We start from the raw sequence: 15,351 nt of genomic DNA on the forward strand, positions 1-15,351 counted from the left end.
GTGGCCCTTATCTGTAATCCAGTTCTGGGCCACTTCAGGGCCGTCATTCTTTGCGGCACTTGGACCGAGGGAAAAGTGATTGTGTGGCCCGGATCTGGGCCAGAAGACATTTGCTATGTGGGTTTGTAATTATTGCAGAGGTTGTCTGTAATCTTAATCCTGTGCTAATGGCCATGTCTGTAATTTGTAAAGTTAAAATTCCCCCACAAAAAAAAGACCTACCATATTTTGCTGAATACCGAGGTCCTGTGATAATATTAGTCCCGTGCGAATCAACAGCTCTGTGATGTTTAATAGTATTTTGGGTGCTGTCATATCGCTACACCATACAATTTGCAGAAAGAGAAAGCTGAAAAGGTTTTGAGGTTAATGTGTTACAAATAAATCAAGCATAAAGCTTGAGATATTATTATTTTAACCCTGTGAAATGTAAATGAAGCGCAAGAAACTATATATATATATATATATATATATATATATATATATATATTAGAGCCCGACCGATATATCGGCCGGCCGATATTATCGGCCGATATGAGCTAATTGCATTTAAATCGGCATCGGCGTTTATAACGGCCGATGAAACATAAAAAAAACAGAGTCTCATGCTTCACTCATGTTATGAGTGTTGCATAGTTTGCCCACCAGAGGGAGCTCTGCAACTCCCCAGTTGACAACAGCGCCAGAAATCCACTACAGAAGAAAGCTATCAGCCGAGCCACTGAGATGTACTCTTTTGATGGTGAGTCTGTCGTTCGTCATGTGAAATGATTGTAGATTTAGTTCATACACTGTATATAAAAACAGTGTGGTAGTTCTAGCTAACGGTCCTATCATTATCACTTCTAAATATTCTGTAACATCACTTACAGCCGCTAATGCATTGCTATATTAGATTAGCCACAAAGCTAATACCATGTTTATCAGTGGAAGAGCGCGAACGTTAATAAGAGGTCAAACTATAACGTTAGCGTTTAACCTATTCTAAATATATCTGCAGTGTTTCCCACATAATGACCGTGTAACTGTGGCAGGGGGGCCGCGTGTAGTCAATGACTAGAAGTTATGTACAGCGTGCCTCGAAAAAACAACAACTGTTACGTTATTCTAACGCAAACATAGCTTCCTTTTTAGCAGGCCCCTTAAGTGCTTGCTATTAACTTGTTTGAAGGTGGTTCTTCTCAAAATTGACAGCGGTGTGTTCATGACACTAACGTTAACCATTCAACTTCGTATTGATTCCGTAATCTTCCGGTAACAGTAGGCTAACTTTACGTTCGCCAGCGCATGACGATGTTTTGATTCTGCACAAAGAGAAGAGGAGAAAATATACGGGTCCGTTGTGAATGTGTCTGTGAGAGCAAATATAGTGTAGTTACAGTAACTACAGTAGGTGCGTCAGAAATGATTAAACCAGAGGGGACATGTAAATAAATGTGAGCTGAACAAGCGCTTTTTTTTCTTCTTCTTTTTTTACAGATTGTTTCAAAGCAGCTTTACAGACATAACAGGAATATGTTGTAATAATATAGTTAAATATAAGTAGGTAATAGGTAATACCTATTGCTTGACAAATAAAAAATATATATATATATATTTCTCATTTTTGCCTATGTAGGAGATCCCTGTTTATTATTATTATAATTCTAATGATGACATGAGTAATGATACATGGTGATATTATTAATACACATGCTTATTCTTTCTCTGTCTCTCTTTCTGCCCTACAGATGGCTGAAAAAAGGTGAAAGCTGTAGCAGCAAAGTGTGGGACTACTTCTGCAAAGATTCCTCTAATGCAGTGTTCTTTTGATCATTAAAAAATGTATACTTTTGATGTGCAATTGTTTAGTCATTGAGACTGTAATCTAAGGCTTTTTTTAACATAATCCCTTCTGGAAAATGGTTTATACAGCCCACATACATAGAACAGGCAGATATTTTACTATTGAATGTTGTGTAAGTGTAGTTTATAGGAAATGGGTCTAATATCCAGTTTATTTTCAAAATCAAAATATCGGCTTATAAATCGGCTCTTTTCGAGTTAATATCGGCATCGGCATCGGCCCCCCAAAAACCCATATCGGTCGGGCTCTAATATATATATATATATATATATATATATATTATATATATATATATATATATATATATATAATCTGATCTGAACCATAGAATGGGACTCTCAAAGCCTTTGACATCAGGGTATCCGTGAGATAAGTCAGTAAATTCAAGTAAAATCACAGGCTTCGCTTATCCCGTGCGAATGCACCACACGAAATTCAGATGTAGGAGGGTAATTTCAAAATCACACAAGGTCCCCAGATAATACTAATCCCGTGTGAATAGGGCTTTAGATTAAATCAACTAGGGAAAAAAAAGACAATGCCACCATAATTGTGGTCAAGGCTTGCTTTAGTTGGTCTCTTGCCAACTAAAGCAACTAATTCAAAGTAAATTAATTCAAAGTAATTTGATTCTAAGTAATAACAATGTTGTTTCACAACAAACAGTTGTACATTGCTGAATCAAACCTGGAAATTGCAGGTGAGTTTACTCTTTCTGATAATATCTCATAATAAATGAACATCATGAAGTGGTCTCTCTTGTTGGGTTACTGACTGATGTGCCACTATTATTGAACTGAAATAATAATAATAAAAAAGTCCCACTAAACAAATGCTTTGATATTGAAAAAAAGAGAACAACCTTGTGTGTGTTAATCTGTAATTTTTATAATTATTTATCTGTACGTTTCATTTTAGCTTACACTTATATACTTAGATTTTTTCCAGTGGTCTTTATGTGTATATACTAACACATTTGCCTTGAGCACATTCAATATAATCTTTGTATTTGCAGCATTTGGACCAATCAGACACACAACTATTTGATATATTTAACAAATAATATCTAACACCCCCTCATCTAACAAAAAGGTCTATGGTCCCTTCCCCCAAAATGCAACTAACACCTCAAAAAAGGCAGAACAGGCCTCTGGTTCCATAGCAACCAAAGGCACACTATCTGATAACACTAGTTTTATGGCTCAAAGGAATGTGGCAATGCAACTCTTAACTCAAGTCTTTCAAAAACAGACACATAATGCCCATAAAAAGGGCCCTTCTCTAATAAGTTCATAAGAAAACCTCTATTTGAATGAACACACATATCCTTCAGGTCATTGTGTATATTATTGCTCTTCTTGTATATTGTCTGTTGAATTTGACTTTTATGCATGAACCACTCGTTCATGTAATCTTACTTATATGTAATCTTCCCATGTTTAGTATCTATGAATTTGTCTTCAGACGATCTAAACAAGAGTGTATATTATGTGTTGATACCTATGTAACATATTAGTGTTCTAAGAATCTTTACTAATTTATATATCAACTTCTGATTAGTGATGTGTCGTTCGTGAACGAATCGTTCTTTTTGAACGAATCTTTTAGGTGAACGACTCGTTCTCGTTCATGTAATCCACTGACTCATATTTCTCGTTCACTGAAATTCCTCCCTCCACAGCAGCGCGGCGCTATTAGCAGCGCATGCGCAGCTCGGTGAACCGTAGCTCTGTGAACTGTTTCATCCTGTCAAAGAGTTACTCAACCTCGAGCCAATAGCCTTCGAGTATGAGATGTGACTAAGCATGTGATTTGTTGAATGTAGTGAACTACTACGCCCTTCACTGAACGAGTTTCATATGAGTCTGAACGAAATCGAGAGATCTTATCGTTCGTGAACGAGTTGAATGATTTGGTACGTCTCGTTCATGAATGAAATGACTGAACTGGTACATGTCGTTCGTGAACGAGTTTAATGAATTGATACATCTCGTTCCTGAATGAAATGAACTGGTACATAGCTTATCTCGTTCGTGAACGAAATAAATGAGAGTAAACCGGGTCAGTCGGCCATCTGTCAATCTCGCAAAAAGCAAAGTGCAGTTATATGTACTGTGCACATACGCTTGTTTTCATATTTAGCATACAGAACATAACTCCACGTTTAATCCCCGATTTATGAATGTGAATATATATAATATATGAACTGTCTGACCAAACAATTAAAATTTTAATTATGCAAGAAAACCTCATGCTTTGTTCATCTGAACAACTTCAGACTTTATTTATTGAATGCGATTATGCACACATTTTAATAAAGCCAAATCAGTTTTTGTAACAAGTGAATTCGTTCGTTGCCTTAAGACAACACATAAGACACTCTTTTTCGCCACCTGCTGGCGTATTTTGTGTAATATGAAGAAATGGTCACTGAATGAATCAGTGAACGAATCTGAACGAATCATTTTGGTGAACGAACTGAAAATGAACGAATCTCTTGAAAGAATCATAATTTCCACCACTACTTCTGATCTAGTTACATATGCAAATTACCATGCTTTCACACAAAGGGTCGTACAACTCTTCATCATTTCCAACCTCCCACTTGCAATTTCAGCTTTTCTCATTGGATAAGTCAATCCTGAAGGGCGTGAATAGTCTCAGATTTCAAAAGGCTCACAGTTCCGCTCCACCTCCACCTAAACTGTATCTACTCAGGCTTTTAGACATGAACACTTATCATATGATCCTCAACAGTGGTGACAATCATTTTTCATACTGCAGTGCATGATGGGAGTTTTTACTATGGTGTTACTCAGCATGCATTGCAGCATGAAACATTTTGTTGATTGTAACCATTGTTGAGATTCATATACTGGTTTTTGATGTCTTTGTGTGTCTAAATGGAACTGGAGTTTTTATATGCATTACATAGATTTCAAATTAATTCACTGTAACTATTAGACCAGAACTATGTTTGCATGCTGTGGTTTCCCAGGATTATGCAAAACCCAAATATATAAATAAAAGTTATTTATTTGTAATCGGACCAGCTCATGATGACTATCTCATCACATAAAAACAGCTAATATATCTTCTTTGCTTTACATCACATGCACTGCTACAGAGACAGATCTCACACAGGAAGACAAGGGTCAAGAGCCCAACAAAAGCATGCACTGATCTCCATGATGGTGGCATCATTTTAACCAATAAAACATCAGCATCTGATCCTCTGGAATTCTCAGTAACAACAGGTGTTCATCACTAATGCACAATCATCGTTTAATTAGTCACTTAATTATCTCATTAACTTTAACTCTTTGAGTTATTATTAAAAAGCAATAAAGTACCGGTTTTGAAAAAAGGCTCTATCAGAATGTGTAAATATGATGCCAATTAAATCTTAGTTATTTATTTATTGTTTGTTTTGTTTTGAGGATAAGAAAGGAGACAAACAGAATCACCGCTACAGAAAACACATTTGTGTAACAATAGTTTTTACTCTAAACCTTGTAGTTATGGAGATTTGATGAGACTCACTGTAGTTTCTGAAGTTTACAGCGTGGATCCTCCTGTAGAGCTGAGAGCAGCTTCACTCCTGAGTCTCCTGGTTTATTACAGCTCAGATTTAGTTCTCTCAAGTGTGAGGGGTTTGATGTCAGAGCTGAAATCAGAGCAGCACAGCCTTCCTCTTCAATACTGCAGTCCCACAGCCTGCAGAGAGTGAAGAACATGAATTATCTCTGAGATTGTGTTAAAGCTTTAAGGTGAGAGTCTGTTTCTGTGACATGGAGAGAAAAAAAAAATCTCTACGTTTCATTTTAGCTTATACTTATATACTTAGATTTTTCCAGTGGTCTTTATGTGTCTATACTAACACATTTGCCTTGAACTATTTGATATATTTAACAAATAATATCTAACACCCCCTCATCTAACAAAAAGGTCTATGGTTCCTTCCCCCAAAATGCAACTAACACCTCAAAAAAGGCAGAACAGGCCTCTGGTTCCAAAGCAACCAAAGGCACACTATCTGATAACACTAGTTTTATGGCTCAAAGGAATGCGGTAAAGCAACTCTTAACTCAAGTCTCTCAAAAACAGACACATAATGCCCATAAAAAGGGACTCTTCTCTAATAAGTTCATAACAAAAACCTCTATTTGAACGAACACACACATCCTTCAGGTCATTGTGTATATTATTGCTCTTTTTGTATATTGTCTGTTGAATTTGACTGTTTTATGCATTAACCACTCATTTATGTAATCTTACCACGTTTAGTATCTATGAATTGTCTTCAGACGATCTAAACAAGAGTGTATATTATGTGTTGATACCTATGTAACATATTAGTGTTCTAAGAATCTTTACTAATTTGTATATCAACTTCTGATGCAGTTACATATGCAAATTACCATGCTTTCACACAAAGGGTCGTACAACTCTTCATTATTTCCAACCTCCAACTTGGAATTTCAGCCTTTTTCATTGGACAAGTCAGTCCTGAGAGGTGTGAATCATCTCAGATTTTAAAAGACTCACAGTTCCGCTCTGCCTCGGTTCTTCTTCTTCTGTTAAGTCTTCAGTGTCCGTGTGGAGAGCCTGAGCTGGTGAAGGCATGCCCGGTGGGCCCCAACACATACAGTAGCTCAGGCTGTCTACGGTTCTGTTAGATCCGGTGGATAAGGATGGAAAGAAAATGAGGATGTGAGCTAGAAACTCTTCTGCAACCCTTAAGTTTGTGCCAGGCTTTCGGCCTTGACTCTCCATTCACCAGAGATCCTCAGACTCAAAATGGTTCTTTCTCATCACCTAACTTCAGCCAACCTACTGGAGCCCCAAAGTGCATCAGGACTCTCTTTCAAACAGGCGAGACATGCAAGTATCAAACTCAGTCTTATTAATTGATACATTAAGTATCATTTGCACCCTTTACAAAGCTGTGTTTGAACTGAAGAAACTGATGTTTCATCCAGGCTGTAGATCTGCTGAATATCAAATTGTATGATAGCTTCATGGTTTTATTTCTCTTCTCTTTACTGCTTCATCTTTAACCCTTTTTCCTATGCCCACTGTATGCATGTGTGTGTGTGTGTGTGTGTGTGTGTGTGTGTGTGTGTGTGTATGTTAGACTAGTTTAAGTGTTTAAGTAGTTAATAAAGTCTTACTTGTATCACACTTGAGGTTGTTCATTGTTTGTTCTTAACTGTAGTCCCTAATCATGCAGATTTTAGCTACATGCTCTGAGTAGTATTGTACTGTACAGTAAGAAAGTTGTTTCCCTTTAACAGAAAGTGATGTTCTTAGAATCGACATACAGTTAACACTGAGATGTCAAGTAAATACTTACAGCGGATCTTCTAAATATTTATATTTTATTATAACTAGTTATGATTTATTATTCATATTCCCCATTTGAGCTGATTCGCTACAGAAATGGTGGAGAAAGGTGGCAATCTTTTAAACATTATTTGCAAGTGGACTTAGTATCAAACTTGTGTGTGTGTTTCATAAATTGTATTAATGTCTTACCAGCTTCTGCTAATCTCAGATAAACTATAGCTTGTATGTGCCTTCCTATGAGCAGTAGAAAGTTGTCAGTGCTATAATGTATTTAAATCGTACGATAAGAAACTAACATTATTTTAGCATATAAATCGTAATTTCTGTTCTAGTAGAGAGTAAGACTTATCTGACAAAGAAATCTCAGATTAGCAGCCCATATAAATGGTACCAGAATAAATTAATCTGTTATTGGGCGAAGAAACACCCACTTTTTTAAATTCATAAATCTTAAATCTGACGAAGAAATCTCAGATTAGCGGCATTAATTAATCTGTGTGGTGAAGAAACCCCATTGGCAGGGATATTAAACTGGGCGACAAAGAAATCTTGCTGCAGTATATTTACTTTTAATAGTGATTTGAGCGATGTTCCTCATCTCACTAAATTTAGGCCTTCCTGTAACCATCGCGTATCATTGTAGTCATTGAAGTGATTCAACTAAATACCGATGTAATGGTGTAATTCTGTTTTAGCTAACTAGTAATTTGCCATTGTCTGTGAAGTGGATGTGCTGTTTTAATTTGTGAATGAAGTTTTATGCGAAACGTCATCTGACTGTTATACACCTCATGAGTTTCACATGCATGTTTAAAGCAGCGCATGTTCTGCTCCACTTGCACATGTTGTAAGCTTGCATTGGTCTCTTAGCAATGTCTGACCCCGGGAGGTGCTAGCAGGCTCTTCCGGTTCGACCTGATAAAAGCATTGTTATGCTGGGATTTGATATGTTGTTATTTTGGTTTGGTCTGTTAAAAGCATACACATCACAGACCTTTGTGTAAACAAACAACTGAGTGACATATGTGGTTTTTATTTGTGTTATGTTATTTTTACACATCACAGACCTTTGTGTAAACAAACAACTGAGTGGTCTCTCTTAGCAGCCGCACAGGCATTTAAACTAAGCCCTTTACCTAAACTTTTAACTGTAGCATCCGACTGACACTTAAGATACATGTGAGTGTAAAGTGTAGCCACTCCATACTCTCTCTCTCTCTCTCTCTCTCTCGGTTTTACTTTCTGTTTGTGCTATCACCTTCTTTTTAGATTCAGGTTGGCCCCTCCTGACATATGTTGGTTTTATTTGTGTTATTTTTATTTTGACTTTATTCTCCCTCTCTTTAATTTAATTTCATTCATTTATTTTTAAGCTTGAATGTACAGATTCAGATAAGTTGATTTTAATTAAATCTGAGATCGTATACGCGTTAATCGACTCCAGAGGGTTAAATTAAATCAATTTGTTTATTTTTATTATTTCATTATAGTTTCCTAAAGCTATTAGGACATTTTCATTGTACCTTTACCTTTTTTTCTCGGTATATAGGATTAGAGCAGTTCTAGCAACTGTCGTATCCTTAATGAGCCGTACAGGTTATTAGTAGCCTTATTCCTGTCTCTACTCCTCTTTACTTCTCAGCACAAGGCTATTACATAAGGTACAATTAACCTCCTTACACCAGGCCCCCAAGCAGACTAGAAACACTTCCTGTTGTTACTGTTTATTTACCTTGATGTGTTTGATGTGTCCCTGTTAGTCTCCCTAGGTTTGTTTATGAAAGTGAGTGATGCTTATTAGTATTTTCTAATTTATTATAATTAATGAGGGAAGTTCTTTTTTTTTCTTTTTTTTATTTCTGAATTCTCCCTAGGGTTTTATTTGATACCTATGAACCATCAGTGCTTTGAGTAATAGTTTGACCACATGTATAGGCCGGTCATTAGATGACCCCTGCTTACAGCCCCAACAAACAAAGTTACTCAAACTCTCTCTTTGTGTTCACGAACACAAAAACATAGCACCCTACACCTCACTAGCTGACCCTCACCAGCTATTCACACCTTACACGGCCTATGCAGCCGTTACGCATACAGATAGCTTTACACCTCTGTACGTACTTGCATTTGCCTTCTGCCTCTCTCTATCTCTGGTGTTCCCACAAGTGTGCCAATATGTTGCAGACATTCCACAGACATCCAGTCCTGTCAGCTCAACAGGACCACCTGGAAACCCAGCAGGGCACTGTGATGGACATCCTTCAGCCCAAAGCAGCCAACGACCTGCAACGGCAGATAAAGGAACAGCGAGACTGCGACACAAGTGGACACCTGACACCTAGCCTGAACCACCAGGATCAGACCAGCATCATCCTCTCCTTGGCCCACAGCCTCACGGGCCTCAGACAGGAGGTAAATGAACTGAACTTGCAAGTCAAAGAGTTCTACAGGGAACCGACACCTGCTCAACGAGAGAAGGCACAAAACGAATGCAAAGATTCTTACAGAATGACGCAACTGAAGGAAATCACCAGTCATCAGGAGGCTTTAACAGCTGCTGGACACCAAGCGCAGCTGGAAAAAGCCATCAGGCAGGACTTGGAAAGAGAACTGTTTCTCACAAAGTCACTGTTAAAAACAGTTTATGTGGAACTTAACGAGAAAGACACCAGAGCTAAGGCCTAGGAAGGCCATCTGCATGCACCCAGAGCAATTATGTTCAAACTCTGACTCAGCAATTATGCAACATTAACGAGGAGCTTGACATGGTTCAGAGAGAATTGAAACAGTCCTACAGACTGTGCATGGACTCAGATAAAAGGCACCCTTCTGCATGTCACACAGCCAGCAGTTCAAATCCCCTCACCCCTGTACATAGATACGAAGGGGGGAGCCAAAGCCTTCTGTTTGACATTTCACATGTCAACTTCCTTTACACATCTGCCGCTGCAGAAGGAAAGGGATTTATTCAGGTGAGCCCTGAAACAGCACATGGAATAACACTCAAAGACCTCAACCGAATGGCCAGAAACATCCCTGCATTCACACCAGAACTTGCAGGAGAACATAATGTCCACGCTCACTTAAGTGAGACTGACTTTTTGCCTGCAGTCTCGGACCAGTGTGAAACACCAAAATAGACTATCTGCTCTGGATCGCCTCTAGTCCAGAAGTGTGACGCTTCCTGGCTCGACAGCCAGGACACATCCAATCGGACTACCAGCAGCTTAAACGAGCCATCATAAAGGAATTCTCATGATTACTACCACAGACTTTGACGAGCTTTCTTCGGAGCTCGCAGTAAACCTGGGATGAAGGAATGGGCCCACATGCCCAACAGCAAAACCGGTACCAACCCAACTCAGGCAAGCTCAAGTCGGTGCCACCACAAGAGCAATGCGACACTGCAAACATTTCTAATGATTTCTAGTGACGTTCGAGCAAAACAGAGGGCTAACAACCACCTGCTGCCCTCCTCGACAGGTGACACTGCCTCGACACCTGCTGCACAAGCTCGAGGACCCGCACCTTGCTACAGCCTACATCACCACAGCTCACTGCCTGAAAGCACCACAACCACTCATGGAGGCACCAATACCCCATCACTGTCTCCCAGCCATGAGTGGCAGGTGTGTGTCTGATTGTTCTGCAACTTTAACGCCACTCGCTGTTGTCTATTGGACAGACAACAACGTTCGAAAGGGGGGAATTATGTAGCATTTGGACCAATCAGACACACAACTATTTGTTATATTTAACAAATAATATCTAACGCCCCCTCATCTAACCAAAAGGTCTATGGACCCTTCCCCCGAAATGCAACTAACACCTCAAAAAAGTAGAACAGGCCTCTGGTTCCATAGCAACCAAAGGCACACTAGGAAACTGATGTTTCCTCCAGGCTGTAGATCTGCTGAATATCAAATTGTATGATAGCTTCATGGTTTTATTTCTCTTCTCTTTACTGCTTCATCTTTAACCCTTTTTCCTATGCCCAATTGTATGCATGTGTGTGCGTATGTTAGACTAGTTTAAGTGTTTATGTAGTTAATAAAGTCTTACTTGTATCACACTTGAGGTTGTTTATTGTTTGTTCATAACAGCAGGCCCTAATCTTGCAGATTTTAGCTACATGCTCTGAGTAGTATTGTACAGTAAGAAAGTTGTTTTCCTTAAACAGGAAAGTAACATTCTTAGAATCGACAGACAGTTGACACTGAGATGTCAAGTAAATACTTACAGCGGATCTTCAAAATATTTATAATTTATTATAACTAGTTATGATTTAGTTATTAATATTCCCCATTTGAGCTGATCCGCTACATATTTGACCATTTACATTTCATTCCTTAAAGGGATGACTGTATTAAATGTATTAAATGCATTAAATGTGTTTTTACAAACATACCGTGGTCTCAGGAGCCAGATAAAAAGCTAATGTGAAAACATTAAGGTAGTAATGTTACGTTCTGTGTCGAGGCTTCGAAGCGTGTTGAGAAATCAGGGCAGCTTTAAGTGAAGCACGTATCGAGGCTTGTGTCGCTTTAGAGCAATGACATCATTTATGACGTCCGAAGCCTCACTTGGTAAGACTGGTTCAGGAAGCGGTTCGAATCTTGTACATTTCGCAGTCCTCTGCCCTATTAAACTCAGGCACTTTCCAGTTTTAGACTAATAATATTGGCCCTCCTGCCCATTATGAGCAAAGACTTGATTTACACACATTTGATATCCCTATTCATTTCAAGCCAATACGTTTATTACACAATTACGTTGTATTATGTTATACAATTATTATAAAATACACATTCATATGAATAAATTATGTGGAATTTTCTTTTTCCCCATTACTGTTATTTCTAGGCCTTAACTGGCACAAAACAGTGTATCATAGATCACATCAGGTCATCTGCAATGTATCTGCTTGTTTTACACTCTTCGGCCACCAGGTAGTATTGTGAACAAATGAAGCCTCAAAAAATAAACCCTTCTGTGAACCACTTGGATGAAAAGCTTAAATGCTTCATAAAGCTTCATCTCACCAGCACTACATAAAGGGTCAAGAGCCCAAAAAAAGGAAATACTGATCTCATTGATGGTAATTTTTAACAAAACAGTAAAACATCAATGTCTAAATATTATTAATTCTCAGTAAGAGCTTCTGTAGACGTTGGAAAAAAATAAATGAAAAGTCAGTCTGGTTAGTAATGAGCAAAGCTGCTGCTGCTGCTGTTTGTGGAGTTGTTTAATTCTCCTCTGCTGAGATCTTGAGAGATTTAATGTCTTTTAAATCAGTTGATTTCATCTTCGTCTGTGCCTGAAAAAAAGTTATAGTTCTTGTGTTTCTCTTTCCTTTGCTGTTTCTGCTTGTTAACAGCAGGTGTTCAAAATTAATGGTCAATCATCACAAAATTATCTTCTTAACTCCAACACTGCTACAGTGCTACTTAACACTCCATGGTATGGAAACACATGAACACTGAGCAGTGTATATTCAACACTGGGGACAATTATGGGAGTCTTCGCTGTCGCACCAGCAGACTCAGGAACAGTTTTTTTCCCTCAGTGGACAGCCTACTGAACTCCAATCTCAGGCGTTGAACACTACATCCTGGATGGACCACCTTAAGATAAAAAAAACTGAACCATAACCTGTCTGCAATCCTCACTTACAATGTTCTTATTATTCCGTTTTTGCACATTTCTGATTTTTTTTTGCACATTTCTTGCACATTTCTACCTCCAGATGCCATTTGCACTGTTATGGTCATTGGCCATATATAAACTTATGCTATTTACGTCCCTAACCGTAAAATGCACCATCTTTTTATACTCACTGTACAATGCATCTTCTGTTTATACTTTCTTTGCAACATGTTGTATGTACAGTCATTTGCATTGAGCTGGTCTCTGCCTTTCTCATAAAGTCATAAAGCTTAATGTATATACACACATTCTATAATTATTTTATATACTCTGTTATTTGCACTTCTGGTTAGATGCTAACTGCAGACCAGTTGATGGATCAGACGACCTCTACAACCCTGAATGTTAGTGGAGACCATGTCAACTAGATGAGCCCCAGAGAAAAATCCCCTGCGAAAACCTCTTCATCTCGACTAGAGGTCGACCGATGTATTGGTTTTGCCGATTAATCGGCACTGATAGTTGATTGGTGGAACAATCGGTTATCTGCAAAAATCCATGGTGATAGTTTTCCAGGTTGTGTCCATTGCTGGAGCAGCTGAGTGGGGTCTGTTTTCATTATACAGTGCGAGAGTGGCCTCTAGTGGTTGAAATCACTGACAGCATGTGCTATTTGTTTAGACAGTGATGCTGCACACTGAATAGAGTGAGAAACTTCAGACCCGGATTTAAATGCAGCTAACAGAAAATCCTGCCGTGCCACAGAGGGCCATTCATGTAGTTTTCCATTAAATGACATTATATTTGCCCCAAATCGTTGTTAATGTACATAATGAATTGTATATTGAGCATTTTCATTTAAAATATTTGTCTTTCTGTGGCTCTAATAAAGTCTGTATGCTTTTTATAGAGCTATAATATAGATCATTCTTTCAGTTTACTCCATTTTTTAAACACTGAACTTCAAACTTATCTATGCCTCATTGTTCATTCTTGAATTAAACTTGTGTCCGTTTGGTGATCAAATAAACTGTTTTAGACCACTGCTTGAGTGTGCATGAGTTCTCCTAGACTCATTGCTGCTCTTTTATTTTGATTAGATAATCATTAAGTGTTCAAGAATAGAAGCAGTTAAAGTGTGAGAGAACACATTCTCCCCTTTACATTGCAAGTAAATCACTTGCATATGCGACTAAATCTTCACTTTAGGCGACTAAATGATGTCTAATATTAGCCAATGGCTAATAAATTCTCAGATTTTACTCGCCAGTGTGTGAGTTGGAGGCTAAGTATAAGTTTAGCATAGATATATTTTCACTTGCCGAACACACTGACTGAGCGCTTCAGAGTTTCATTCTCCATCAAGTGATCTGTCACATATGTAATAGGAAACTCCCAGCCTGGTTCATTACTCAAAACCGCAATCATGGGTAAGACTACCGACCTGACTGCTGTCCAGAAGGCCATCATTGACACCCTCAAGCGAGAGGGTAAGAGACAGAAAGAAATTTCTGAACGAATAGGCTGTTCCCAGAGTGCTGTATCAAGGCACCTCAGTGGGAAGTCTGTGGGAAGGAAAAAGTGTGGCAAAAAACGCTGCACAACGAGAAGAGGTGACCGGACACTGAGGAATATTGTGGAGAAGGACCGATTCCAGACCTTGGGAAGCAGTGGACTGAGTCTGGAGTAGAAACATCCAGATCCACCGTGCACAGGCGTGTGCTTTTGAACCAGAAACAGCGGCAGAAGCGCCTGACCTGGGCTACAGAGAAGCAGCACTGGACTGTTGCTCAGTGGTCCAAAGTACTTTTTTTCGGATGAAAGCAAATTTTGCATGTCATTCGGAAATCAAGGTGCCAGAGTCTGGAGGAAGACTGGGGAGAAGGAAATGCCAAAATGCCTGAAGTCCAGTGTCAAGTACCCACAGTCAGTGATGGTCTGGGGTGCCATGTCAGCTGCTGGTGTTGGTCCACTGTGTTTTATCAAGGGCAGGGTCAATGCAGCTAGCTATCAGGAGATTTTGGAGCACTTCATGCTTCCATCTACTGAAAAGCTTTATGGAGATGAAGATTTCGTTTTTCAGCACGACCTGGCACCTGCTCACAGTGCCAAAACCACTGGTAAATGGTTTACTGACCATGGTATTACTGTGCTCAATTGGCCTGCCAACTCTCCTGACCTGAACCCCATAGAGAATCTGTGGGATATTGTGAAGAGAAAGTTAAGAGACGCAAGACCCAACACTCTGGATGAGCTTAAGGCCGCTATCGAAGCATCCTGGGCCTCAATAACACCTCAGCAGTGCCACAGGCTGATTGCCTCCATGCCACGCCGCATTGAAGCAGTCATTTCTGCAAAAGGATTCCCGACCAAGAATTGAGTGCATAACTGAACATAATTATTTGAAGGTTGACTTTTTTTGTATTAAAAACACTTTTCTTTTATTGGTCGGATGAAATATGCTAATTTTTTGAGATAGGAATTTTGGGTTTTCATGAGCTATATGCAAA

The 15,351-nt window shown here is 38.9% G+C and overlaps 1 protein-coding gene across 3 annotated transcripts in view; it reads right to left on the bottom strand.

Annotated features, from left to right (window-relative positions):
• Positions 1-5,268: 5,268 nt before the first annotated feature.
• LOC109047323 (aminoacylase-1-like) overlaps positions 5,269-15,351 on the bottom strand; it is a 90,716-nt gene continuing 80,633 nt past the window's right edge. For 2 of the 3 annotated variants that reach the window (XM_042712180.1, XM_042712179.1), the window contains exon 9: positions 5,270-5,563. In XM_042712180.1, the coding sequence (XP_042568114.1) occupies positions 5,386-5,563 (178 nt within the window). In that variant the 3' untranslated portion in view covers positions 5,270-5,385. Of the gene's footprint in view, positions 5,564-15,351 lie in introns of all 3 variants that reach the window. The other variant, XM_042712177.1, reaches the window with a different exon arrangement.

This window comes from Cyprinus carpio, chromosome A22 (genome assembly GCF_018340385.1).
Source record: "Cyprinus carpio isolate SPL01 chromosome A22, ASM1834038v1, whole genome shotgun sequence".
NCBI classification, from domain to species: domain Eukaryota; kingdom Metazoa; phylum Chordata; class Actinopteri; order Cypriniformes; family Cyprinidae; genus Cyprinus; species Cyprinus carpio.